Here is a 26,683-nt window from a genome sequence, read left to right on the forward strand (position 1 = left end):
ACATCATAGACCTTCCATTGGGGTGGAAGGGACCTTTACATATTATAACCCTCTATAATTACAAATAACTAATAAAAGACTTCAATAAGATTGCATTTTCCATAAAAATTGAATGTAATAGAATCTATAAGAATCAAAGTTTTAAACTTATTTTATGGAACTAGTGCATGTTGACAGAGTGAACAGAACACCATGCTGTTTTTTCTTGTTAATTTAAAATGAAACAGAATTGATGGGAGCAAATTGGCACTGACTTTTGCTCATTGAGTTAATAATTTAGAGTTTCTAATTTCATTTTAAGTCATAGACTGTTACATGCTGAATCACAAAGCTAAGGTGCATCAAAACATTTCAATTCCATTTCAAATAAGGAAGATAAGCACAAGAAGTATGGAAAGCAGAGCTGATGACAGCTGTTTCTGTTACTCTACTAGTTTAAGAGAATTACACTTACACATACTGTTCTAATAACCCCTACACAAAGTGTTTGTATGTTGTTCTTAATATATCACTAGCTTTCAAATCAGAATTTAAATGCAAAACATACATAAATCCAAAGGTGTCTACTTGCCTGAGCAATCAACCAATCTATGAATTTGTTAGCCATAACCACAGATTTGTAGGTTCTCAAATGATAGTCTTTATCTCTGTTCAAAATAACACAAAACAATTTTTAAAAATCAAAGGCTCAGAAGAGAGAGAAAAACACTTGTAGTTTATAAACAAGTTAGTGCAAGCATGAATTGAACACTTAATGATTGAGAAGTTTTCTCTGGAGGAGAAAATGGCAATTTAAGTCTTTCTTGTAGACACAAAGGAGAAGGCTGACCACATCTTATTTGGGTGATATTGTCACTGGAGTATAAAGGCAGGTGTGTTGTTACAGCTGGGACTCTTCAAAAGAGGAAATGATGTGTTAGTAAAGGAGTGCACTGATATATAAAGTAAGCATATAAGCATATCCATTAGGACCTAGAAGACTCTACAAGTCCATTAAAAAAGTTATACTGAACAGAGTTGGCAGCCATTTAGTAGTTCAGTTATGCTTTTTGTCTTGATAGCATTTCAATCTTATCTGATTACTCTCAAAAGACCAATCTTGAAAGGATGGGTTAGGTTCCAACATTCAAACACAACATCTTCAGATGACTACTTCTTCCAAATGACTCCCTCAGGCTTTCCCAATCAGACTCACCTAATTACTGGGGTAAAGAGACTGTGAAGGCGACAGTACAGTCGTACACCCTGTTAAAGAGAAAGAGGTGGTGAGTTAACCACACATTCACATCACAGTCAAGAGGCAGGGACACAGTAAGGAAGCCTGTATGCTGTCAATGGATTTCATTTACATAGTAAAAAGATCTGTTAAAATTTCTATGTATTTTAATACGCCAAAACAACATTTCCCGATAAAAATATTGATGAATAAATTATGAGAATGAAAACATTTGCAATCTAACCTAAACTTACTGAGACACCTGCAAAACAGATTAGCTTCAAGGTAGCATTAAAATATCCTGAAGGTTTGAAATACTTAGAAAGAAAAGCACACAAAAAATAAAAAATTTCTACCCATTAAGGTTATCCCAAACAGTGGTTGTTATTCAACACACAACTGATTAATTAAAGTAAAAACCACTGCATTTCATCATATGCATCAATACTTTGCTTATAAATAAGAATTGTAACTAATCAACTTTTAAAATGCAAAAAGATTCAAAGATTAGAAATGTTTTCTATCAAAACAAGTAAGTTATACATCTGGAGTAATTTAAGAAACTACCATCAGAAAATTGTATTTAAAAAAGGAAAAGCACATTAGTATTACTTAGGAAACCGTAACAAAGTAAATATGTTTACAATATGCAAGTATAATGACTAAAAGTTGTGTCAAATTAGATTCCATCCTACTTTGCTCTGCCTGGGTGTTCAGTATTGTATATTTGTCTAGATACACTTTACATTAACCAGTGGAGCAAAAATTAAATTATACTGCAGTGTAATACCCAAATGCAGACATTTTCTACTGACTCCGCATCATGACAAACTTGAATATTAATGAGTTTAAAGGCAACTTTTATCAATCTTTTCATTCTTGTCAGTAGCACAGATGAGTACTATAACCTATTATATTTAAACATCTGTGTGACTATAGATTTACAGCCTTATTCGGGCACTAATAAAGGACACTGAGATTTTAGGGAAATCCGAAAACTGTTTCCTACGTATATCTTCATATCTATGAGAAGGGACTAAAAAATACAGTAGACTGAATCTCAGCTTCAGGATCACCCAGAAACACAGGCAATGCATCCTGCATACGAAACCACTGAATAGCAACTGTAACTACATTATAGTAAATTGTCATTTTGCATTTAAAATGTATAAAAACTAACCAAAAAGCTTACAAATGGAAAACTGAATTTGATTCACATAAATATAGAGTGGCAACTGTGAGGGTATGTTGTTTATCCCAGCAAATCTTCCATTACTTTTCAAGCGGAATCTCAGTTTCTGATGTACTCTTCCTAGTAATTTCAACTATTATATTCTGTACCTTGGAGATCACATCCTGCATCTCATTTCTGGGATAGTATGTTCCATCATCATATCGGAATCTGTACAGCATGTGTTCAGGTTTGAATTGGTGCTTATCTGTAACTAAATTAAAAAAAAAAAAAAAAAAGGCATTGTAATAACTTTCCAAAGAAACCAAGGAAAGAGAAGAAGGTCAGCATCATTTCTCCTACTAAGAGCCCTAAACACAGCAATAGGTAGATTTCAGAAGGCCAAGAACCCCAATTAGATCATCTGCCCTAAGCTCCTTTACGTCACTGGTGACAATATTTCTTACAACATCTAAGTGGTACAGAAGAAAACAAACCATTTCAAGTCATGGGGCAAAGATCAAGGAAGACAGGCAGGGGACAGCATGAAAAATTAGGCACTCAAACTTTTTTAGTCTTCAGTGCTTTTGCAAAGCTTTTCAAGCAAATAGCCAAATAAGATTATTTTGCAACTATTCATATTATTCTCCCACATTATTTTCTGTCCTCAGTCTTGATGAGGCCAATCTCAGATGATTCAGTAAATATACAAATAGTCCACAACACAATGACCAGTCTTGCAGCGAGAACAAAGGAGAGGAACATCTTCCTCTATATATAGCCACTTAAACGTCATAAGTGCAAGAGACCGGGAATTATTATGAAGATGTTGATAGTCTATTTTCTCCAAAGACCTGGGGAAAAGGATCTTAACAGGTGGACTTCCAGAGTTTCATAAGATTCCAGCAATAAACCTCACAACTTCAAGGGTTTTGTCAAAACAAGTCATATCATAAGATACAAAGATTCTCCTGGGAACGGTACTGATGCAAATCTTTCTGAAAAACAGCTGATCCATTTGATGGCTGAGGACAGGCTTAGGCATCATCACCATCCTAGGACAACTACTTTATTAATTACAGCTTTGCTTGCAGTTGTAAGCTTTAATTTTGAAAGTCAATTTACATGTCATCAACTGATAAAGGAGGGCGGTGTAATGTCTTCATTTATCAGAATAACACACCTGACAGAGTTAGGTAATTCTGTGCATGGCTTCCTGTAGCAAGTGATTAAGCCATCATACATAATTCTCTTCTAAAAATTTAGTTGGGCATCATAAACTTTGTATAGTGAAGTGCCTTCCGTCTGTGTCATTTTTCATGCCCCGTCAAGCTCCTCAGTATTTCCACACATCATCTGATACACGGACATAAAAACTGAACTTCATATATTAAGTGGTTTCACCAGTGTCATGTGCAAGAGCAAAATAACATCTCTACTTGCATTTGATACACCCACTAATAGTAAAGCCCAGGACACTATTCCAGTTGTCTTGACCTAATGGTAGTTCAAAATAATTCCTAATCTCCTTTACGTATCATTGCCTCTAAATGAGATACAGACTACAAAATTTTCATATATAATGCCTAATGTAAGTAACTAAGTGAATTTTAATGGACTGTGACCATTTAACTAAGAAAAAAAAAGATTTATTCTAGCTCTATAGTTAAAAAGTATTCCTACTGTTGAAGAAAAAAAATGTATTCCAATAGATTAACATATAAAGAGTTCTTTATATGCACCAAGTTCCGAAAATAAAAAAATAAAAAAATGCCATCAAGATAGTTTTGCCTAAAACCAAATTATTCCTCACTCTTACAGGGATGCACTGGGAAAGACCCAGGATGACAAAGCACCTTTCCTTTCTTGCATGCCCATGACAAACAGAGCTATGCTCTCTGAGGAACACAAGTACCACTCTGTCTCTGCAGTCCCAACTTACCACAGTGCACTAGAAACTAAGGGAGTAGCTCCACAGAACACGCTGGGTTTCAAACACTTAAGCTCACAAAAAGCTGCATTACCACTAAAATAAGAAAGGCCAAGTTGTTTTGTAAGTCATATCCAACACTCTACCCACATTTATGCTGGGATAGGTACTTATATGGCATATGCTACAAAAAGGGACCTGAATGAGGTTTAAATTGGTCTTTTAATTCTTTTTTGCTAAGATAGTTTTAAATCAGATCATTACATCAGTTGAAGAAACTGCACAGCCACCTATTCGTTTTAATACTATCTGATATTCAGTTTGTTTTTGTAACTACAAAGATCCTTAATCCACTGAGACAAGGTTTCCATCTCTAATCAGCTGCAGCAAGTGGACAAAGTACCTCACTCCATTGACTGGTATCAAGTCATTTCAAGTATCAGAGAATTCTGCCACCTAGATTTAAAATAGCAGCAGCATACAAACAGGTTTTTCCCATTATATAAAAGTGGAGGGGAGAAAAAATGAAAAACTGTAACTTTTCTACTCGCCAGAGTTCACACATCAGGAAGTACAACAACAACCATCACAACATGGTTCTGTCACTGCTAGAATGAACTCAGCACAGTGACAATAATGGCCAGCCTAGTGAATATGCAAACTCTCAACAAAGGCCTCTACAATATTTGCAATGTAAATAACAGCCAAACGTTCTTCCTCCCTTGCTCCCTCTGTGAAAACAGATGGTTCATTCAACTTTATTTTAGGAATGCTATTTTCAGTGAACCACAGCTGGATTCTCTATTCAAAGTAGCATGTCTGGCTCTCATTTCTATGCTTTAATATAATTACCCTTTTATCTCATGGAGTTTCACAATATTCATTTAACTTTGCATTGAGAAAATCTATGGGTGTATTTAGGATATAAATTACAAGATCAGGAGAAGAATCTCTGGCAACCATTCCATTGAAAACAATTCAGTGTGTGTAGTAAACATAATAGCATTTGACATTTGAATGATGGAGGAAAATCACGTAGGCTGACATTAAAGAAATGAAGACTACGTGGCTACTGATGAATAACTAATATTTTTCCTCCTACTCCACATATGTTTAAAACACACATAGCGCAGTAGCACTACGTTTCTCCCACTTTCTCTCCAGTCAAGGACACTAAAATCACTGCAAAGGAATTAAATTCAGTATTAAAGTCACTGCTGGCTGGAGTACAGAAGTATTAAAATGTATATAATCAAAGATTCCATATAAATTTACACCCTGAAACTATGATGGAACGGTAGCTTTGTTTTGAGTGACTGTACCTATCATATGTGATTCTGTAAAATACGGCTTCAAAACCAGAAGTTTCTGCAGTTTACTTATATGGTCCTGTTAGACTATACCTTATAATAACAACAGAGATAAGAACATACTCTGGGCTAAGAGAAAAATGTTGCCAATGCAAATTACCTGCAGAAATCAAACCTTCTTCCTGGCTAAAAAAAATGAACCCTTTCAGTGATACTTCTCTCCACAATGAGCTAAATGCAGAGTTGACTGCAAATTTCAGCATCAAAATACCAATTTTAGTAACTATACAAAGTAGTGAAGGCCTTAAAATTCAAAAGATTAAACTGTTGGGTTATAGATTCATCAGCTCCACTTGTAACACCTTACAAATGAGCAGGCACATTTATCAAAACAGCCAGCTGTGACCCACTGTCATGTCCAAGTCTTAGCTGAACACCTATCCCTAAAATGCCTGGCCTTAATAAAGAATCCTTAGAATCCTTACAAGCAGTGTACAGTTCTATATTCCTCCAGGATATCTTTTTGCTTACAAGAGAACAGCAATGTTTCTCTAGGTCCCTTTTCCCGATGTTGTGATCCCAACAGCATAGAGGAAATCTGATTAAATCAGTGGAGCCTTTCACAGTAAATCTGCTATGGACGTGGACAACAGCCCCATGAGACCCCTGTAAGGATATAATGCAGATTCAACAAGCTTGTGTTAACAAGACCATGAAATGAAATGAAGTCCATTCTAGTTGTAACAATTATCTTGAAAAAAAGTAAGTTTAAACTGTATTTACCATGGTGAATAATACCATTCTCTAGTAAAGCTTGGCCAAGGTGAACACCTTCTTCAGCTTTGTGTATCTCTCCAATTTCCAACAACCAGGACACAAATTCACTGAAAAACAGATACAGAAAACAAGCTATACATCTCATACCACCAGACCTACTTGCATGTCCCGCTCCATTACTAGTGTTTCTTACTAGTCTCGTAAATGATTCTTTAGCCCAATGATCCTCAAAATGTCATACCACCTTTAAAAAACTCACTCTTCACAGCTTTTCTATTATTTTGACATAACCACATATGGTTTTGCATGATACGTCTTTTCTGCTCAGTTTTCCATGCATGAAATTAACCTGGCACATAGCAAAGATTTTCCATGTTTTCTGGGATATCCTCAACTAGCATAGCTGCATGTGTTCAGACAGACCAATATAAGGCAAACCCAGGTGTTCCTTCTGCACCTATCCAGGGCAGATACGCCACAATGGCAGAACATAACCATAGTGTGACAGACCAGTAGGCTTGTCACTCCCCAGGTGTGTCAAACATACTGACATCCAGAGCATATTCACCAGGTATATATTCATGTGCAAAAAATGCCTGGCTTCTACCAAAGCAAAGCTGATGCTTTCATCAGAGTTCAGAGACGTTGGATCTATAGCACATAAGATGGGCAAGTCACAAATCAAGAGAAAACGAGGCAGCACAACCAATCAAGAGAAAATGAGGTAGTGCAACCTTCACATTCATGGGTTTTAACTGGTGACCCTAGGTCCAGGAGAAGCATTCTTCAAAACATTTCACTCCAAAGAGAGCACTGAAAAAAAGCCATTTGATGGTAGATTTAAATGGCTCCTCACCACTTCACACCAAGAAGTGTGTTCTTCACCGGCAGCCAACAACTTCACAGAGGAAACATGATTCCACCATAACTGAATCATTAATCTTAATCCTGATTTCACTTCTCTTCAACTGTGTCACTTCTGACAGTGCTTAAGAATCTCCCAAGTTTTATTTCACCATTTGAACTCAGTGCTATCTTCTCAACAACTTTTTTTGCACAAAACACTCTATTTTATAAAAATGCTTTTCACACTTAACTTATGGTCGTAAGTCTTCATACTTATCTCATGGCCAAATGAAGTAAGTGATAACCCTCCTGTCTCCCAAACTTTCTAATTTTTTTTTTTCATATACACATTTTTAGGGCATCTATTTCTCTTTCAGTCTTTTCAAGCCACAGGCATAATAAGGCATTATAAATAATTTAAACATGTAAACCTTATTTAGTAACTCTGTTTCTGAACTTCAAGCAAGAGGACAGGAGCTGTTTTAAGAGACAAAGACTACTTTTAGGTGGAATAAATCAAATTTTACACTCCAAACTAGTCATCACAGAGAAGAGACAAAATGCATTCAACAAGTTGCGATTTCTTGAGAGAAACTAATTCACTTGATGCATTTCCATATTTTCATGACACCCTTCCTTTAGCAGCCTTTTCTCATTAATAGAGCTACTTTGCAATACAAGTATACACTCATAAATTTCAGGCTGATCATTTCACATTCTGGCTAAATTCTATGAGGCAAATAGGCCTAACAGACATTACAAATGAAGTATGGTTTTACAGAATCCCAAAGAAGATTTAAAATGTGGGTTTAGATGGTAAGAATTCATGCTATCAAATGCATATAATACCTTCCAAGAAAGCATTTGGGGAAAGTGGTTAATTTCCTCTTCCTGTCTTTGATGAGATTCCCTTGTTTGCACATCATTTTGTACAATCTTTCTCCTTGCTCAGAGATCATCACCCAAGTGTCCTGTTCCATGCCCAATTTTAAACCTGCCAAAAATGCATTAACATTTTATGAAGTGATATTGCCATTATATTTCAGTATCTTCCTTGAAAAAGAGAAGCAATACGGATATTTTACATACAAAAAAGTTAAAGAACTGTTTTTCATTATTTTCGCACGATCAAGTTAAACTTTGAACATCTGATCTTCATAAAGCAGAACCAAGAGATGGTTTTCTCACAGGGAAGTTAAATTGCTACTCTATCAACATCATTTATTTTGTACCAGACTTCAGTACATGAACATTTGCAAGGGAGTAGTCATGTCTTCACAAGTTTTAAATAAAGAGCCTTGGGTTTGCTCTTACCATGATAATAAAAAGACCTTTACCTAAAGGAATATTTTTCAAATTTCCTGTTAATAGTTGTAACAAGTTATCAGGTATACATATGCTAGTTTCACATAGATAATCCACCCCTTTTCCACAAAGGCATTCAGGCTTGGCAGGGGAGCTGGAACTAGAAGATCTTTATGGCCCCCTTCAACTCAAGTCATTCTATGATATTCCATCTGAGTAAGGCACAGGCACATCTTTAGTTTTGAAAATACAGCCTGAAGAAACACGCCTGTCATGAGAAGAAGCTAACAATGGTACCGGGCACTAAGTATTAATAAGGATTTTCTGTATGAACCAGGTAGCGGTGATGTCACAAAAACAAAATAAAACTTGGAGTAGCCCAGGGAAAAGGAAACTTCACTAATATACTACTTCTGGAGCCTATAGGATGTTGATGCTGTTATTTGTATTGACTTTTCAAACAAGGTCATCACAGCATGATCAGTCTTAAAGATGACCACCTTTGAAATAAATTTCTAACTTGCTGAATGCCTCAGGCATTCACAGGAAAGCCACCAAATTGACAGAAAATTTCTGCAAGGAGTTTCCAATACATCTTGATTTCCCCTAGCAAGTAAATAAAATCTACGAAGTGGTCCTAATTTATTATTTATCACAAAAGCTGAAAACTCTGCTGAATCACTTAATTCAGGGCATTGTCTCATTTTTGTTCAGCATCTGCTACATGGATTCCAAGTAAAAGTACAGGTTTAGCTTCTCTCAGTCCATTGAATCTCTGAGTCTCCCAACTCATTTGGTTTTTGACACATCTGTGTTGCAATCTGAAAATGTGCGCCTTGTCTCCTCCTTGTTTCACCGCTGTCTTCTTGTTGGCAAACCCAATGAGAGCATCAGGACCTGAAAGCTTCCACAAATCATAGGATGCTAAAATCCTAAGACATGCATTGGCTTTGGGATGGACACCTCAGACCTCCAGCTTGCCAAAGTTTAGCTCCAACTCATTTCTACTACGAGCTGCTGAGTTGATTAGTATGGAATAGTAAGAACTCATCAACAAAAAATACTACTACCTACTCTTTGTATTTCTTCCCTAAAGCATAAAAAATGTAAGGGAGACATGAAGCTCAACAGAAAAGTTAAAATGTACTGAAAACATTTTAGTCAGTTCCACACAAGGTCCCAGAGAGAAGCAGACAAACCTGGGGTTTCTTTTGCATTTGGCACCATGTCTACCACATTGCTTTTTCATTTTTTAAACATTTTTCATATTTTAAAATTGTTGAGTGTTTAGACCTCTAAAGACTATCTTTTTAGTTTTCTGCTATAAATTCCTGATGAGACTACTGATTAGCCAGTGCTGAGACACCCTACTTGAAACTCCGGTCCTACAAAAGATTCTAGAACATCCAGTATTCAACTTTAAAAGGCCAAAGAAAAAATTGTTATTGTCCATTTACAACAGAGGCACAAGCCAACAGTTACTGCAACAGGCAATGGAAAACCTACAAAAATCGGAAAATAATCATATATCTAAATGCAAGGTCATATTTTCTTTCAATATCAAGGCTCCAAATAACATTACTAATTAGGATATTTGAGCTTGAAAATTAAATTAACTACAGAAAATTATAATGTGTTATCTTTCTCTGCTTCGTGCTAGGTTCACCTTGAACACATGAAGTAATTTGTGGTCACATCTGAGACCAGGATTGTACGTCATCCAAGTATTCTTCCACCTTAATTCAGTTTCTCAGAAAGGTAGTGGTTTTCCAAAGGTAATTGGAAATGGTGATTCCTTTCTTGGGTAGGAGATAACACATCCAAGATGGAGTCATGAATGTATTGTGTACCATTTTAGTTTGGATCATCTGCATTAAGATCCAACACAAAAAGCCTGCTCATTTCAGTGATTCAAATGGCCAGGCACAAAGGAAATCACTGCATACAAATCCCACAAGGCATTCAGGATAGACCCTCAGATACCACAAGTCATGATAATAAACAGGTCTCAATGAATTTATGACAATTTATACTGGTTGAGGATAAGTTGTAAAATCACAGATTAAATCATCTCCCCATTTCCCAAACAGCATTTATTACCTGCATATACGATTCAAGATTTTATGTCCTTCCCAGTACAAGATTGATTCATTTTTCCCAGGCTGGTAGTCATAAATCTTCAGCTGAACCCGACACCACAAGTTTGCCTACCAGCTGGTTTTGCTTTATATCTCAACATAAAAATACAGTATGGCTTTCTGGCAGAGTGACACAAGGAAGTTAATTGACCTACCTTTTCTTCTCTCTCGCTCTTTCAAAATAGCTTCCAGCCATTCTTGCTTCTCTTCAGGGGTTTTTGCCATGCATACAAACCATTTATTCTTTGCTGTGTTGTGGATCTTCCAGCCATTAATGACAGTGTGGCCACTGCTGTGGTAATCAGCTGAGAAGAGACAAAATTGCTAAAAGAACACAGACTCTTAAAAAAAAGCAACAGCAATAATTGCCACAATTATAAAAAACTTATCACCCCACATAAAAACCCAGAAAATACAGAAGAATAAAAATTAAATTTATCTGTGCCACTGTGAACTATGTTATAACTAAATAAACTCTAGTTTTAATTTTAGTAAGCAGTGTCCTTTGTAAAGTGTAACAGAGATTTGCCTAGCATATGGAAGAAAGTATAAAGTCAACACTAAAACAGGCAGAGTTCTACTAAAAGGAAAGATAATGGTACTTGGAGTACTTTTGTGTTAAACTGTAATAAATAATTCCTTAAACAAGAAGCATTGTGCTTTTGCCCCTTAAATTTCTCAGAGTTGCTTTGCTGATTGACTGATTTACTGTTAAGTGTAAAAAGGACTAAATATACAAGGGGGGAATACAATTTCAATTTCACAAGTAATTAAAGCACAGCTGTTTGGTGTATCTTTACTGGTTACCTGAATAAGCAAATATCTACTCTTACTAGTTTAAACAAACTGAAATATAGTAAAGATGTTTCCGATCTAAGACCAAAGGCATAATTAATGAAATATGTTCTTAACAGCCTTATGGACACACTACGAGAGGAAAGGGTTGCTGATATTCTTAGATAACTAGATCTCCTGACACCTACCATGTAAAAATATCTATGCTCTAGAAATTAAGCTATTTACTAGTTATTACTCTGTATGTACCTCTATAGCAATTGATTTTACCATGTTAGTCTCATTTAGAAATTCCAAAACTAACCCCCTAACTATCCTTCACTAGGGCTACATGACTTTCCTGGGGGAAAATTTGTGAGGCATAAATGCCTTATGATAAGAAATAATCTTTTTTTCATAAAACACAGACTAAAAAAATAGAGCTAGCAACTCCCATACAAAACATTAAGAAAAATCAAAGGTCAATATTTTCTCACCACGAATTTTCATTAAGTAGCAAAAGAAGTCCTAAGGTCAACCCTGAACTAATGCAATAACTACGCAGTGTTTTGTTTAGTAAATACTTTTTCAGCTCTATTTTTTAGGATGAGATTTTCTGAGACTGAAACCCTTGCTGAAATGCTTGCTAAGATTTATCATAAATCTCAGCAGACATGCTAGTATCCTTTCAATAACTTTGCATTTTAATTAGATGGAAAGCAGCCAAGCTTTGTGTACTGGGCTGGGAAATGTCAGGAACTACTAGAAAATCATGAGACTGAGGGCTAATTTCTAAAATTTCTAAATCAAACTTTCTCGTACTCAAAGCACGTAAAAAAGTGCAAGCAAATCTATGACGGGAAAAAATGAAATTATTTTTCTTACATCATGCTTATGCCACTTACCTATTTATCATATTTTTATTTGCATAGCCTATGCATAGTATCCTTTGTTTCTTTAAAAACATTGTTTCTTGAAAATTACCCATCATACTATTCATGCACTCTTAGAAGATCAGACCAAAAAGTCAAGGGTAAGAAATACATCTCAGACAGAAACTCTCAACTAACAGACTGCAGACCCTTGGAGTGCAGAGGCAGAAGCACTACTAGAGGAATTAAAGCTAATGTTCTTTTGTTTATTTATTAAGTTAGAGGTGAATACATATAAAACTACAGGGTCATAATTTTCCTGTAGTCTTTGTTACTTGTATGTCTATCATCACAAGACATTGTGTAGGGAAATGATTACTGGTACACTGAACCATAACACCTAAAATTGTGGCAAAAAAAAAAAAAATTAAAAATGAGGACTCAGGTTCACAAATGGAATTAGATCCTCCCACTTTGGACAAAAATTTGGTGTTAACTTAGTAGCTTAATTCAGAAAAAAAATGGTGTGTTCAGACTTGAGCCTCTCTATGTAGAGATGACTACATATTGATAAATTGCATATCGATAAATATGCAACTTCCTTGGCATCTAATGACCTGCAGGGCCAGGAGCATTTCACCACAAACTCACAGAATTCTAGGAAAAGCCCCATCACCAAGCAGGCACTGTGACTACCTAATGTATACAGAGGGCACAGAGCTCAGGTGAATGAAAATGTGCAGCAGTTGTCCAGCTTTGCTATAGTAATGCAGTGCTGTGATGCCCACTTAGACTTCAGTCTCTGTCTCTTACTGCAACACATCTGCTTTCTGCTTTGCTCTTGACATTCTCCATGAAGGAGAGCAATTCCTACAATCCTTCAAGGCTCCCATGAGCAATTTATTCTCCCCAACGCACCTATATCCATAGTCCAGAGCAGTCTGGCATTACACTGTCATCCCATATGAACTCCTACCTTCTTTGGACTGGCTGTTGGGCAAAATCTGGTCAAGAGCTGCTGGCCAGCCAGGAGGTGTGCATGTCCTGGCTGCCCAGCTGCTCTGCACATATTTCACATCAGTTCAATCACAGCTGCCAGTCAGGTTAAACAAACAATTTGCAAACCTGACATAAAGGTTACAAAAGGAAGAAGAGCATGAGACTGCCGTTTGCTCCATACAAAGTCGGAATAAGCAGGATCAACAAATCATTAAACCTGCAACTTCCCTAAGAAAGGTGATGAAAGATGACATCATCTTTTAATGTGGTTTGGTAATACATTAAAGCTGGTAATTTGAACTGCAATATATTGTTCAAAATTCAAGACTCACATCTTTGAGTGATGCATAAGATGACATTTGTTGCAGCCATATACAAAAGAATTTCCTTCTTCCCTTAAGAATATAAACAGAAGTCACTCTATTGAAGGACTTTTAAGCTTCTCAGAGGTTCTTAGAAGCATCACTGTTCAGAAATACCAAGGGAATAATTGCTGCACAATATCAACTGCCATCCTCTGGATATACTTTTTGATGCAGTTTCCAGCTACTTTTATCATGGTGTGTTTTTTTCTGTATCATGCCTCCTTTCAAGACTAGAGAGAACAGAACTACTATACTAGAGGCAAACATAAATCTGGCCTTCTTTAAATCTCAAGTGCTTTTCTTCATAAATTAAGTACCATTCATTTAATGGCTGGTGAATGTCTTTAGAAATGTATTTTTCTCTCATTTTAGAAAGTGGGAAAGAAAAAAGAATGCGATTACCATAAAACCACCTTTCTATTACTTGCAAGTGGTTGTGTAGCTACATTTTTTTTAAGATCATAAATAGTCTGCCCTGATAAGTAATATGCATTCCACTTTAATCAGTGCAATCAAGAAAAACCAGAGTGCTTCATGGTACTGAAATAAATAAATAAATAAATAAATAAAAAGAAGCTTACACCAACTGTACTGCTCAGCCAAGGCCTAATTTCATCAAAGAAAAATTGCTTCTCAGAAAAAGCTTTGTTAATTTCTGTAGGCATGTCATTAGCATGATAATAAACCACACTGGGAATCTGTTTTGTTATTTCTATGCTTCTACTCACAAACAACGAAGGCCACATTCCTACATCTATCAATGCTGAGGGCAAACACCCTCAGCTGGCCTGTTCCCTGGAGCTCCACAGTTCCTCATATAAAGTGAGCAGGGGATCCCAAAATCTGCACTAAGGAACTGTGGAAGCATCATCTAGACTCAATAGCCTTTAATGCCTATAAAGAGATCCATTTGGAGCGCATGACAAAGAGTCCTGCACAGATAGGAAAACATAAGCACTCTGCACCCAGAGCACTCTAAATTAGGAATTACAGAAATTGATAGGTAATAAATTATTAAAGAGAATAGAATAGTACAATACCAAAAAAAGCACATGCAAAGCTAATGTGAATGACACTAGGACAACCATATTACTCCTCTTGGGAATGCAATGAGACAAAAAGTAGGCAGCAGAATAGTACTGGGTTACAGTTCAAACACGGATGACTACAGGGGATGAGAACAAGACATCTGGGTGAAACAATGAGAACAGCCAAGAAAGCAGAACAGATGAAGGTCAAAGAAGGACATCATGATCTGAGTGAAAGAAAAAAAATATCTGTGTGAGGAGAGGGAATACAGAAGTCTCACAAGGAAGGAGAAGAGCAGGTAGAGTTATATAAAAAAAGGGGAGGGTGACAAGAAAAAGGCAGAAAGAAGTCACAGGCCAGGGAATTAACACAGAAATTTCCATATTTCAAAGAGAACCACAAAGAGGAGGGATGAAATGGCAATAATTACAAGAAGAAATAAATTTCTGGATATTGGATAATGGAAAAAGCAGAAAATGTGGTAATAAAAAAACAAAACAAAACCCAAAAAAAGAAAAAAAGGTAAGAATCATAGCACCGTTTGGGTTGGAAGGGCTGTTAGAAATAACCTGCAGTGAGCAGAGACATTTTCAGCTAGATGAGGTTGCTCAGAGCTCCATCCAACCTCACCTAGAATGCTTCCAAGGACTGAGCATCCACCAACAACAATAAGTTAGAAATCAGACTAACCAAACTAATAATGATACTACAGAAATATGGAAAGGAGCATGGATTTTGGAAATAATCTCTATAGTAAAGTGACAAGGTCTGATATGGCTCAGGAGAGCAAAGGGGAAGGAAGCATGGACCCTCCAGGACTGGGTGCAAGGCTATAGGAAGTGGGGACAGCAGCAAAATTTCCTGTGGCTGAAGGAAATTAGACAACCGGTGTCCGGAGCATAGAGGAAGACTATTTGTGCTTAGCCAGATTATAATTGAAGATTCATTGAGGAAGAAAACAAACAGGCAGGAAGGAAAATAATCAGTGTGAAAAAGACCAAGGAGTGAATAGCTAGAACAAGTAAATGAAGAAAGGTAGGATAAATAGAGGATCAAAGAATTTTGTAAAGCCATCACTGAACGTGTGGCAATATGTGGGGAGGAATCAGTTAAAGATGAGTAGTTACAGAATTCTTGGAATATTCATCAGGAAGAAGATGGTGGGTATCATTTTCTGGACACAGTAATGTTAACACAAGAAAAGAGATGTCGTCATAGAAAGTGACATGATACAAAAAGAGAAACTGCCTTTTATTTCTAAAGCATATTTAGGAAGATGAAAGAAAATAAATGAAAGGAAGTCAAACAGTACAAGACTGAAATAATTTACTCTCTTTTTTGCATACACAAAACACTGAGATTTTATATTAATAATGCTAAACGTTGGGCAGGGATACAGGCTGGAAAAGGGGAATAGCAGGGTAAGGAATACTGAATAAAATATATTCAACTCAAAGAAGCTTCAAGAAATTCACTGCAGTTTACCCATAGATAGGTTGAAATAACTAACCAAATCAGTGGGCCTGGCGAAGGACATAACCCAAAACAGATGTAAAGAAGCTCTTACAAGAAATATCTGGTAAGCAAAGACAATGAATCAAGTGTGACACCACACTGCTCTACCTTATGTTCAGCATTTTTCATCATCTTTAGCAATAGTTTAAACGGTCCAGTGGTAACATTGTTCAGGGAACCAAGTCAAGAAGCATTGCAAGAGCTTTGGGGAACAAGACGTGAATTCTGAATGCTTAACAAATTGTAGAAATGGTAAGATAAAACTCAGTACAGAAAAGAAAGCAATTATCAGTCCTACTCTCAGACATTAATACAGCATAAAATATAATGGGATAGGCACCAGTACTGTATAAAACGCTCTGCTCTGGTATTCTTGAACACAAATAAAAAGACAGAAAAATAATGCACTCAGAAAAGCCAGACAATCCTGGGATTAGTAGCAGACATCCCACGTTGCAGCACTAAAGTAATTATTCTGGCACCAGTAAAATTTCAGCTCTAGACACTTTAGATATGAATTCCAAGCATTTATTAATGAAATTTCTTTATAAAATTGAACATGAATGACAAAAGATGGAAGCAAACTGATCAAAAAACAAAATCCAAAGGACAAAAATAAAATTATAAAATAAGAAATAATAAAATAACAACACAACACTTGAAAAAAGGTTGAAAGACTTTAAAATATGAAGTGGAGGAAAGAGACAAGTCTTCCAATAAACTATTTTGTTGCAATAAGAACAATAGTCAATTTGTTCTCCAAGTCAATTCCACTATCTACTCTGTAGATAAAACAAGAAGTGAGCAAACTATTCTGAACACAAAGAGCTCAAGAATATTAAAAAAAAAATCTTAATTTTAAAGAAATATTGAATTCCTATGAAGCTTACTTAGAAGTAAAATCATTGTTATTAATGCTCAATTTTAGAACAAAATTACACTGAGAAATGCTTGGAAAACATAATAGAGGACAAACCTAACACTATTTTAAAATATCAGGAGAAGCAATATATAACTCACAGAAATTCCCTCCAGATTTATATATTTGCAATGCCACTGCAAGTTTCACATACCACTTTTCTTTTTAGCTTTACATTAAAAAAGCCCAAACTATTTTAATTGGAAGAAAAAAATCATTGCTGTTAAACTCAAAAGTTAAACTCAAGTTTCTAAAACAAAAATTGACATGTCTAGGAATACATTGGGTTTTCACTTTACTAATATGTCAAGAAAATTTCAAGTAATCTTATGGCTTATATTCCCTAAAGATATTTTTTAAAAGCCTTCCTTATGTTACAATTTCAGCATTTATAGTGTTTCATCCCAACAGAGGTACATTTTCCACCTGCTGTTATAAATGTACCAGGTACATAGGGATACATTCTTTAAGAGTGCTGGAATGCTGTAAAGTGAAGTTAAATATGTAATTTCAGTTGAGCAATAAATGTCACCTTATTTTATTACTCTTCGCATGTAAGCATAAAATAGTCATCTATGGCTGCCCTGCTAATGGATGAAAACAAGGATATGTCACAGCAGCAGAATTTTGATAGTAATAGAGAGTGCATTTAAAGAGCCATCATCCTCTTTCTTTCTAAATATAAGGAGCATCCTCCATTCTCAAAGAAATTATGAAGCTGCATTTGATTTCAGCACCTCAAAAGACAGCTCTGTAAATGAGCCACACAAATATACTCACCTGTTCCATCATCTACGTTCTCTACTTCCATAACTTCTGTGTTTATTCTGCCCCGGAAAAGGTAACGGTGGCCATCTGTAGATGCTTTGCTGTTCTTCAATCTCCTGAAAAAGAAAGAGCAGACAAGCACGTCATCCACTCCCTTCTTCTATGTTTCGACGCTGTACCATGAAGCATTTAGAGACCACTGGGAGCATCACAATACCTTTATCCCTGCACAATTGAACTGCGGAAACCATTGCTGAATGGGATGCTGGAAATGTGGAAATGCTGAGATGCAAAAATGTGGATGTTGAAATGCAAAGATGCTCTGGCTGGTAAGAGTAAGCTGCAAATTCCTGCCTGAATGAGAGTTCTTTGGGAAAGCCTCACTCCATAAAAGCTCTCTTCCAACACTTTGGTACCTATATGCTGTTGTCTGCCATCAAAGACCAAAAACAGAGTGCCCTTCCTCCTAACTGATGTGGTCTCCCTATGTTAGTCTAGAAATTCAGCATTTCTAGATGTGGGGTAGTATGACTGAAAAAAATTAAATGAGAATGTCTTTGGATACAAATCTTGACCTTTGTACAGTAGTATCATAAATGGAATTTATCTAGAGAAGAATGAGGACAACATGTTTCCTTCCCAACATAAGGGTTAACCAAGAATTATAATTAAGGACTGATGAAGTTTTGTGGCAGTTTCACTGCAATATATTCCAAAGTAGTTTTCATCGCTGTAACTGTTCCCAGAGAAGCCAATGACTTTGGAGAACCCCAATTCTAGACACCTCAGATAAGCCAGGGATTATTGTCTATCCGTTTTTTCCTGTGATGATAATTAGTATTGTATATCAAAGGTCAATTCCTAAGAATTAAGGATCTCCTGAATTTTGACCTTCATTCACTCCAAAAAGGTACTAATTTTCAGAAAATTACCTGCCTCTCAATCATTACTTCATTACTGTCTTATGAGTAACTCTACTAAACATAAATTTATCATTCAAAAATTGAGTAATACATTAAAAATACAAAGAAAGCAAAAATGCAAAGCAAGCATAAAGCTTCAGAATTCCATTTTTTTTTCTTTTCCAAGTGAGTAAATCCAATAGCTCTACTGAGTTTTAAAACTGTAAACCCAAATACAGCATTCCATATTTACACAACACTGTCACAAGAGGACAGTTAAAAATTACATAAAATACCCCATACTATAAAGGCGAGGCATTTTTTGCTAAATTGCCAAAATACAATTTCTCTCTTTACATACTTAACATAATCAATACTTACAGTATCTTGCTGGAAATAATAAATTAATTCCCCATCTTAACTTTGATATTATACTCTAAATGGAGCTACTCCTATATCTGCAGAGATGCCACCATGATACCAGCCAAGGACATGATTGTTCGAAACTAAAGAAACCACAGAGAACCTTTCATGCACATTGAGATTTTCATCCAATAGTGAATTTTAGCGAGAATACGGCTACAAAAACATGCAGCTTAGCGGAGGACAACTGAAAAGATACTATGTAACCAGCAACTTGTTTCTAATTGCTGGACAGTAAACTACAACAAATCTCAAAAATTTTTAAAATATTTATAATGTATCCAGGGATCTATAAAATATCTACCCAGTAGTATGTATTTAGTGGCTACTCTAAAACTATTTCTGGATTAAAAAGACAAACTTGAGCATCAAGAGGGATATACATACGTCGGAGAACCCTTATTTCTCACAACATTATCTACAGAAGCATTTTGCTGAACTAAGGAATTGCTCTTTGGAATGCAGCAAGCAGCAGCTTTCTGGCTGTTTTCTCTGATTACAAATATAAAGCACGAAACTCTTGAATCTGAAGAGACTTATTTTATTGCACAAGCTACAATTCTAATCTGTTTGAACTAAAAAATCAGATTGTTTACACTTCCTAGAAGAGAGTGAGGCCATCACATACCTGCTGTGGAAGGCTGACAAAACAGATTATTTTTCCCCATACTTCACCACTAGAATTCTGCATCCGTATTTCTTTTTCCAATTGCTTGAATTAAATACATTTCTCTTTAGTTGATAAGTTTCTTTTTAAAAATGCTAACTCTTGTGCTGTGTTTCCTATGGAACAGCATACTCACGATTAGCTCTACCATGAGAAAAACACATCACTTTTGAAAGTAATAATTTACCTGTGCTTTTTTTTGCAGTAGACCAAGAGATTATCAAAAAGAAAAAAAATCCTCTCTTGGATATTTCCTGCTGAAATTTTCAGTAGTAGTCCACTTCTCAGCATTTCTGTACACGTGTCCGTGATGTTGGAGCCCTAAAATTGAGTGGAAAAAGATTACTTTTAAGTGAAGAACCGAAGTACTTTGCACCAATTAAGAAGTTTCTTACACAAACTCACAAGTATAACAATTCTCTGGAAAGACCGAAAAAACAAGTCATGGTAATTTGTTGCATTGTAATTATGTAATAATCTGTAATGATGCTTAACACCACCTTCTGAATAGATAGTTTAATCACAAAATGCTTCCAAATTACATTACTTTTGTGCGAAGACCTCTCCTGAAAATCAGGCCAACTTCATCCAGTAACTCCTACCCTCAGCAACTTTATTCAGAAAAGTCTGAAAATGGGCCTTTACAAGACAATCTATTCCATGATGAAATGGAAGCTGAAGCAGCCTGGGACTTGAACTTCACTAAGTGTAGATACTTCTATACTAGATTAACCTAAGCACAAAAGCAAAAATTAAAAAACAGCAAGATATAAAACTTGGGCAAAGCTAAGAGTGGCATGTACAGCTAGGTCTGTCTGGTAAAATTCCTCCTAACCTACTCCAAAGACATCAAAATTCTGGTAAGGTTTAGATGTTTGGGGTAAAATTTCCCATGCCTCATTTTTGCTTCAAGACAGATCATTCATGTGAAAAGGTGTCAGGCATTTTCATAAAAATTAATGAAAGAAAAGTAACTTTAATGAAGGAAAATATTTTTTAAAAACCAACCAAAAAAAAAACCATGGCACTTCTCTTTCTTGTAAAGAGAAATTTACTTCTCAGGGAAGCCTACCTTGAATTCTGAGATGCATTTTGCTAGTCTGAAAAATCATGGTCCTGGGGGACAGAGCTGCTGTCCATGTGCATGTCCATACAGTCCTATTGATAATTGTATTATCTACTTTGTTGGCTGCATACACACAGGGTTTGAAGAGCTTCCTGACTTGAGGGAATCAGCTTAGAAAACGTGCAAAAGCCAGGACTCTCCTGTCATCTACACATGTCCTGAATGGTTTAGGCATGTGATAGCTGCAGTTACCTCCTCTTCTTGATCTAACCACAGTAGTCCAAAGAGAAATGGAATCAATTAAGAGCTGAGAAGGGATCATGCATTCTGCTCTCACAGTCCTTCATCCTACTGTTCATCCTTTGTATGTCACAGCTGTGAATATTGAGCAATAGCTCAGACTGTCCTAAGGAGAATGCAGTCTGTTTACAGAGGTGAGATTGCACAACCATCACACTGGAACACAATCCAGTTCTCTAAGTAAAGCCACTTCAGGATCTGTATTAACTAACTACCCCTGCTTCCATTCAGGATCAAGAGTTCAAACAAGCCAAAGATTAATGCCACCTATAGCCACTACAGCGTATTTCCCTTCCTAAGACAGCATCAGTACCAGCATGCTAATTTTACAGTTTTATTCAAAATCAAACACTGAAACATTTTAGAAGCACAATGATATAAATTAGGCATAAATTAGGGCTGTGTGTAATGTTTGTTGACCATAATTACAGAAAAACAAGTAATTTTTCTCCATTTCATTACTTTTGTGTATTAAAGAGTAAACAATATCTTCTTCTCTGTCTCAAATCTGCTGGAATAGTACTTACTAACAATTTGCATTTTTAAAGGTTGGATACTTTCTAAAGGGTCTTGGTTTGTTCATACACAAAACTTCAACTTGCAGAAAAATAGTAGTTTTTTGTGCGGGAGCCAAAAAATACCAGCTTAAGGCTTCAGAATTGTACGAGAAGTTTCAGCTTTCTAAAAAAGGATAGGATTTTTTTTCAAAAAAAGGATTCTATAAAAAATTGTCTTCTTATTGAAGAATTTAATTTTCAGTATAGAAAAACACAACCTTTTTCCAGCAGTCCTAACAAGATCTGCTATTGTGCCAGCATCATGTCACAAAATAACACATTTAAAACATATTTTAAGTATATATAATTCAGGCTACCTGACTTATTTACAATCGCCTCATTCATGATTCAAGTTCAATGTGACAGTATGGCAGTGAGGGTTATCAGTCTCACATTACTACCCTTTGCTAATATTATCCTCCTAATTTTCTTCTTCTTCTAAAATACAATGCTAGGTGATGAAAACAAGGTTCTAGAGATACTTTTTTCCCTTCTGAGACATTTCATCCAAAGATTGGACAGTGTTAATGTCACTTCTCAGATACTTTCTGACAAGATCACAACCCATGCTGGTGTGATCCCGAGTCAAAGAATTTTGTTAGTGCTGTTTCATTTGCTGAAATCCAAGGGAATAAGAAAACAGGGTCAGAAGTCGGATCTTGTTGTCCTGCATAACACTGCTAGTGCAGAAAAATCCCCTGTCACTCCCCTACCTATGTAATACTTAGGTTTGCCTGTTCCTAGACTTTGGGTGGGCATGGAGCTGAAATGGAGAAAAATGGAAGGACATATTACATGAAAGCACTGCTGTTTCTACATCTGGGGTGAGCATTGCTCTCCACCACATCCCTTAGAGATGAAAAACATGCCTGAGGAAGGATGAAGCAGAGAGCACACATGAGCACTGCCATCTCTACCACGCAATTCCAAGGGCTGACAGCCACAACAAGCTTTCACGAAGGTTGGAGCTACACCGTAAACCCCCCCACGGGTTCTCAGCAGGAACACCAAGCTACAGTGGATATCCAGCCCAGTAGGACAATCCACTTATCCAGCTCCAAGTTGTCCCTCTCATGGGGTAAGGGTCAAGGTTAGAGTGACATATGAGGGGGTCACTCTCATCCCAGAAGCAAGTGAGACTTTCTGCTGAAAACAAAACTGAAACTACATTAGCTACAATATTTTTGGAACAAGTACTACCAAAACCTTCTGACACAAACATGTTTTCATTAAGCGTTTGCACTGAAACTACCACAGGAATTTCCAATATGAGCAACCTGAACTTGAAAAGCAATTTGCTATTTCAAAGTTTTCACAGACATTTAAACTCAGTGCTTGTAAGAGGAGATGACAGAGTCGCTCAACCTAAATGTAAAATCCCTACTACTATGCTAGTCTTGCTTCTGTATATTTAAAGTTCCTGCAAGTAGAAATCATGGGCTATTTTTAGCAAAACAAGCATTTTTGTAATCTGTCAATGTGAAAATGCCACATACTGTAGAAACAAATCTATTTTAATCATCTTCCAAAAAATCATATAAATGATTCAGATGGGGAAAAACTACTTGCAAAGCAGGCTTATACTGCGAATCTAGACTAGCTTTACCTCCATCTGTCCTACAGGGTCACTAAAGACTGTACTGCAATCCTCTTTTCTGGGTAGCACTCCAACCAAATACTCTGTGCCTTTTGAGGATAGCTGGTATGGAAATTAAAAGCCCATAAAATCTTGGAGCCTGAAGGCTATTTAGGTATAATTGGCTTCTGATAACTGACTGTCAGTCAGACACCCATGATTCTACCTAAGGAAACAACTCAGGTAAGAGGTAGGAAATGTGGGCTACCATGATCATATTGAAAAATAAAAACACTCATCCTCAGTTCATTAAATATCCCTCTTTGACATTAAAAAAATTACTTGCATTACCTTGAGACGAAGAGCAGCATTGGTTGGTATTTTTTGTTACAAAAAATGGTACTTAGCTGTATATTCTGGGCAAATTTCTGTAAAGTACAAAGGTTTGACTATACTGAGTCGGTGGCAAGCATGTTAATAGTGATAAAAGCCAGAAAATACAGACTAATACTATCTTACCCTTCTTTACTTGCACATAGGAAACAAATAAATGTGAAAGGGCTAGAAAGTCTAGAGTTTAAAACCAAAATCTTGGGTAAAATATTACTTGATGATATGCTGGAAGGGAAAGGAACAGAATACCCCCATGCTACTGTCACTAAGTTGGCCTATGACTCAGATTGGGTTGTTCAGCTTCCAGCTTACTACAAATGCAACAACTTGTTTTTTCTTCTCTGACTGAAACATCCACGCAAATTTTACTGAAAGACTCCTTCTGCTGCTGAGGCATTCTCCAACTGAGACAGCCACCTACACAAGTTCTGAATTCAAGCCAATAAATTTTACCACCTAGGAAATTAAGTGAGAAAGTCATTATATTCAAAATCATCTTTCTTGAAACAGATGTTCCATTTTTTCCATGAATCTGTATTTTTTTTAATAATAAACACAAGCTTCATTTTATGACACTTAAGTATAGGAATTCAAGTCATGCTTTGATCAGATTCTAAAAATAGTCTTTATTTTTTTCCCCTTTCCTTCTAGTTGGGGCCAAGCAATGTGCTAAGCATTTCCTTCTGGAAGGAAATCTCCAACAAGTTTGCCTCTTTATTTTCAGCATTGCAGAAAACCAGATGTTTATTTAATTAAATCCACTCTCAAACATTGCATTCAGGAACTTTTGTTTTTTTGTAGTTGTTGTTGGGAATCCTTCAAAATACTGTTAGCTCATATACATGCTCTGGAATTCTTACCATTTCAAGGACTAACCTTATACTATGTCTGAAAAAGATGCACATATTAAAATCAAGGCAATTTTGCCAGATTTTGTACCCTGTGTTTGTCATATGATATCAAACCCGATCAGCTAAAATACAATAAACACCACATAACTCTACTGGAAACATCTTATTTTAAGACAACAGCACTCTTCCAGAGTTCAAGCACAGGTGAAATCCTAAAATGAAATCTAGGAAGAGTGGAGGTGTAAAAAAACCAAAACAAAGCAACCCACCAAGGTTGATAGGGAATTGCTTTGTTACCGAGTAGAGAATACATTCTGAGCACAGGGAGAATAGGTCTGTTTCAAATGCTTATGTCCCTATTGTTACCATTCCTTCTTTATTGCTACCTTTGCTCGTTAGCACATTTCCAAAAGCCACCATATTTCCTACAGGCTGTTTCACCAAGAATTCAGAAGAAACTTAATTCAGGGAAGTGGATTCCCTGTTCAGGGACAGAGGTTTGAGAACAGTAAGTTCTTAACCATTTTATATGACTAATAATGCATTGAGTTAATAATACGGTAACTTTATACTTCAGTGTGTTCATTAAGAAGGATTTGAAAAATATCTATGACTCAGACTTTGGAAGCAAATAGAATTTTAATCACTGTAGTGCAGTAGAAAATTTAATTGAAAAGTTAAAAATAATAGAAGGAATAAAGTGGTGATATGCAATAAGGATTATTTAGCAAATTTCCTCGCCATTAACTTGCTATTGCTTCTATCATGAGGTTATCACACAAACATTTAAATGGTCAGATACACTAACCTTCCCAAGTTACTGCTGATGACAGCAACTTCAAGCTTATTATAAGGAGAAAGTCTAAAGAACCAGCTGTTAAGTGATGTCAATCAGACCTCCTCTCAATTTGAACATTTATAATTTTACTTTATATTGGTCCATTATTTTTCAAAATCCTACAAACAGTACAATGGCTTTTTTTAAAAAATCATTTTATTTCAGATAGAGGGTTACAAAAAAGTGCAGAAAGTTTTGCCTGAATATGGACCAGCAATTATATTACTTTTCTAAATTTATCACTTTGCTAAAATTCCATCACATGATGAACAGTGAATTTTAATAGTATTTCATAGTGACCATCCTGTACCAAAACATTACAGTGCACTGAGCTCCAAAGATGATTTGCCAGAAATGGAAAAGCAGTTCTTGAAAATGCTGCTACACAAGGAAAAAAATACTTGAAATGAAACATTTCAAATTACACAATGCACTGAAGAAACATGATGGATTTTGATTAAAGTAAAATTAGTCACTTAATTCACATTTCGAATGAACCAAATCTTCCTACCCTACTCAATCAACAACAAACCAAAGGTTTGTGAAAGTCCAGTGATCAGGAGATTTCACATGGAGCATATAGGAAACAATTACGTGGTGTATGGGTAGTAATTAGGGGGGAATTTGTTCAGATCTATGCTCCTTTCAGAGAGTGGTTTGTTCTGCTGAATCCTTCTGGATGACAGGGGAAAGCTAAATTCACTACTGCAGAACCAGAGCACATCCTTAGGCACAGCAAAGTTCAAGAAACAGCAGGTACAGTAAAATATCAGGAGGTGTAAGGGAGGAACAGAGTTGTGTCAAAGCTATTTCTTATTCCTGCATTTTTACCTATTTCTACAAATATCTACTTAAAAGTTGTCTATTCTAGTCAATGTTCTAGTTGTTATTTGTCAGACATCGTGGGGAACTCTCATTTAAAGTTCAGACAGGTCTGTCTTGAGACTTTCTTTCCTTCAGCATCCCATCCACATCCCTAACTCTTTCTTTCCTTGGCACCATACAAAGGAAATTTTCCACTATATAGGCTGAGATCTTTCAGTACCAGACTAACATGCAGCAAACACATTTTTCTTGCTACATCTCCCAGTCTACAAGCCTTCCACAAAGCTTAAAGAGATAAGACCTCTTCCTCCAGCTCTTAAGCAGCTTTCCCAGAAAAAGAAGTAGCATATT

The 26,683-nt window shown here is 36.1% G+C and overlaps 1 protein-coding gene across 3 annotated transcripts in view; it reads right to left on the reverse strand.

Annotated features, from left to right (window-relative positions):
• The window catches only part of PREX2 (phosphatidylinositol-3,4,5-trisphosphate dependent Rac exchange factor 2), a 177,466-nt gene that overhangs the window by 93,284 nt on the left and 57,499 nt on the right, over positions 1–26,683 (reverse strand). For all 3 annotated transcript variants that reach the window (XM_040058544.2, XM_040058553.2, XM_040058562.2), the window contains exons 8-15: positions 20,114–20,247; positions 17,947–18,050; positions 10,849–10,998; positions 8,100–8,244; positions 6,411–6,511; positions 2,558–2,661; positions 1,196–1,245; positions 572–647 (exon numbers count right to left, since the gene is read on the reverse strand). In XM_040058544.2, coding sequence (XP_039914478.1) covers positions 572–647; positions 1,196–1,245; positions 2,558–2,661; positions 6,411–6,511; positions 8,100–8,244; positions 10,849–10,998; positions 17,947–18,050; positions 20,114–20,247 — 864 coding nt within the window. The remainder of the gene's footprint in view (positions 1–571; positions 648–1,195; positions 1,246–2,557; positions 2,662–6,410; positions 6,512–8,099; positions 8,245–10,848; positions 10,999–17,946; positions 18,051–20,113; positions 20,248–26,683) is intronic.

Source organism: Hirundo rustica, chromosome 1, assembly GCF_015227805.2.
Source record: "Hirundo rustica isolate bHirRus1 chromosome 1, bHirRus1.pri.v3, whole genome shotgun sequence".
NCBI classification, from domain to species: Eukaryota; Metazoa; Chordata; class Aves; order Passeriformes; family Hirundinidae; genus Hirundo; species Hirundo rustica.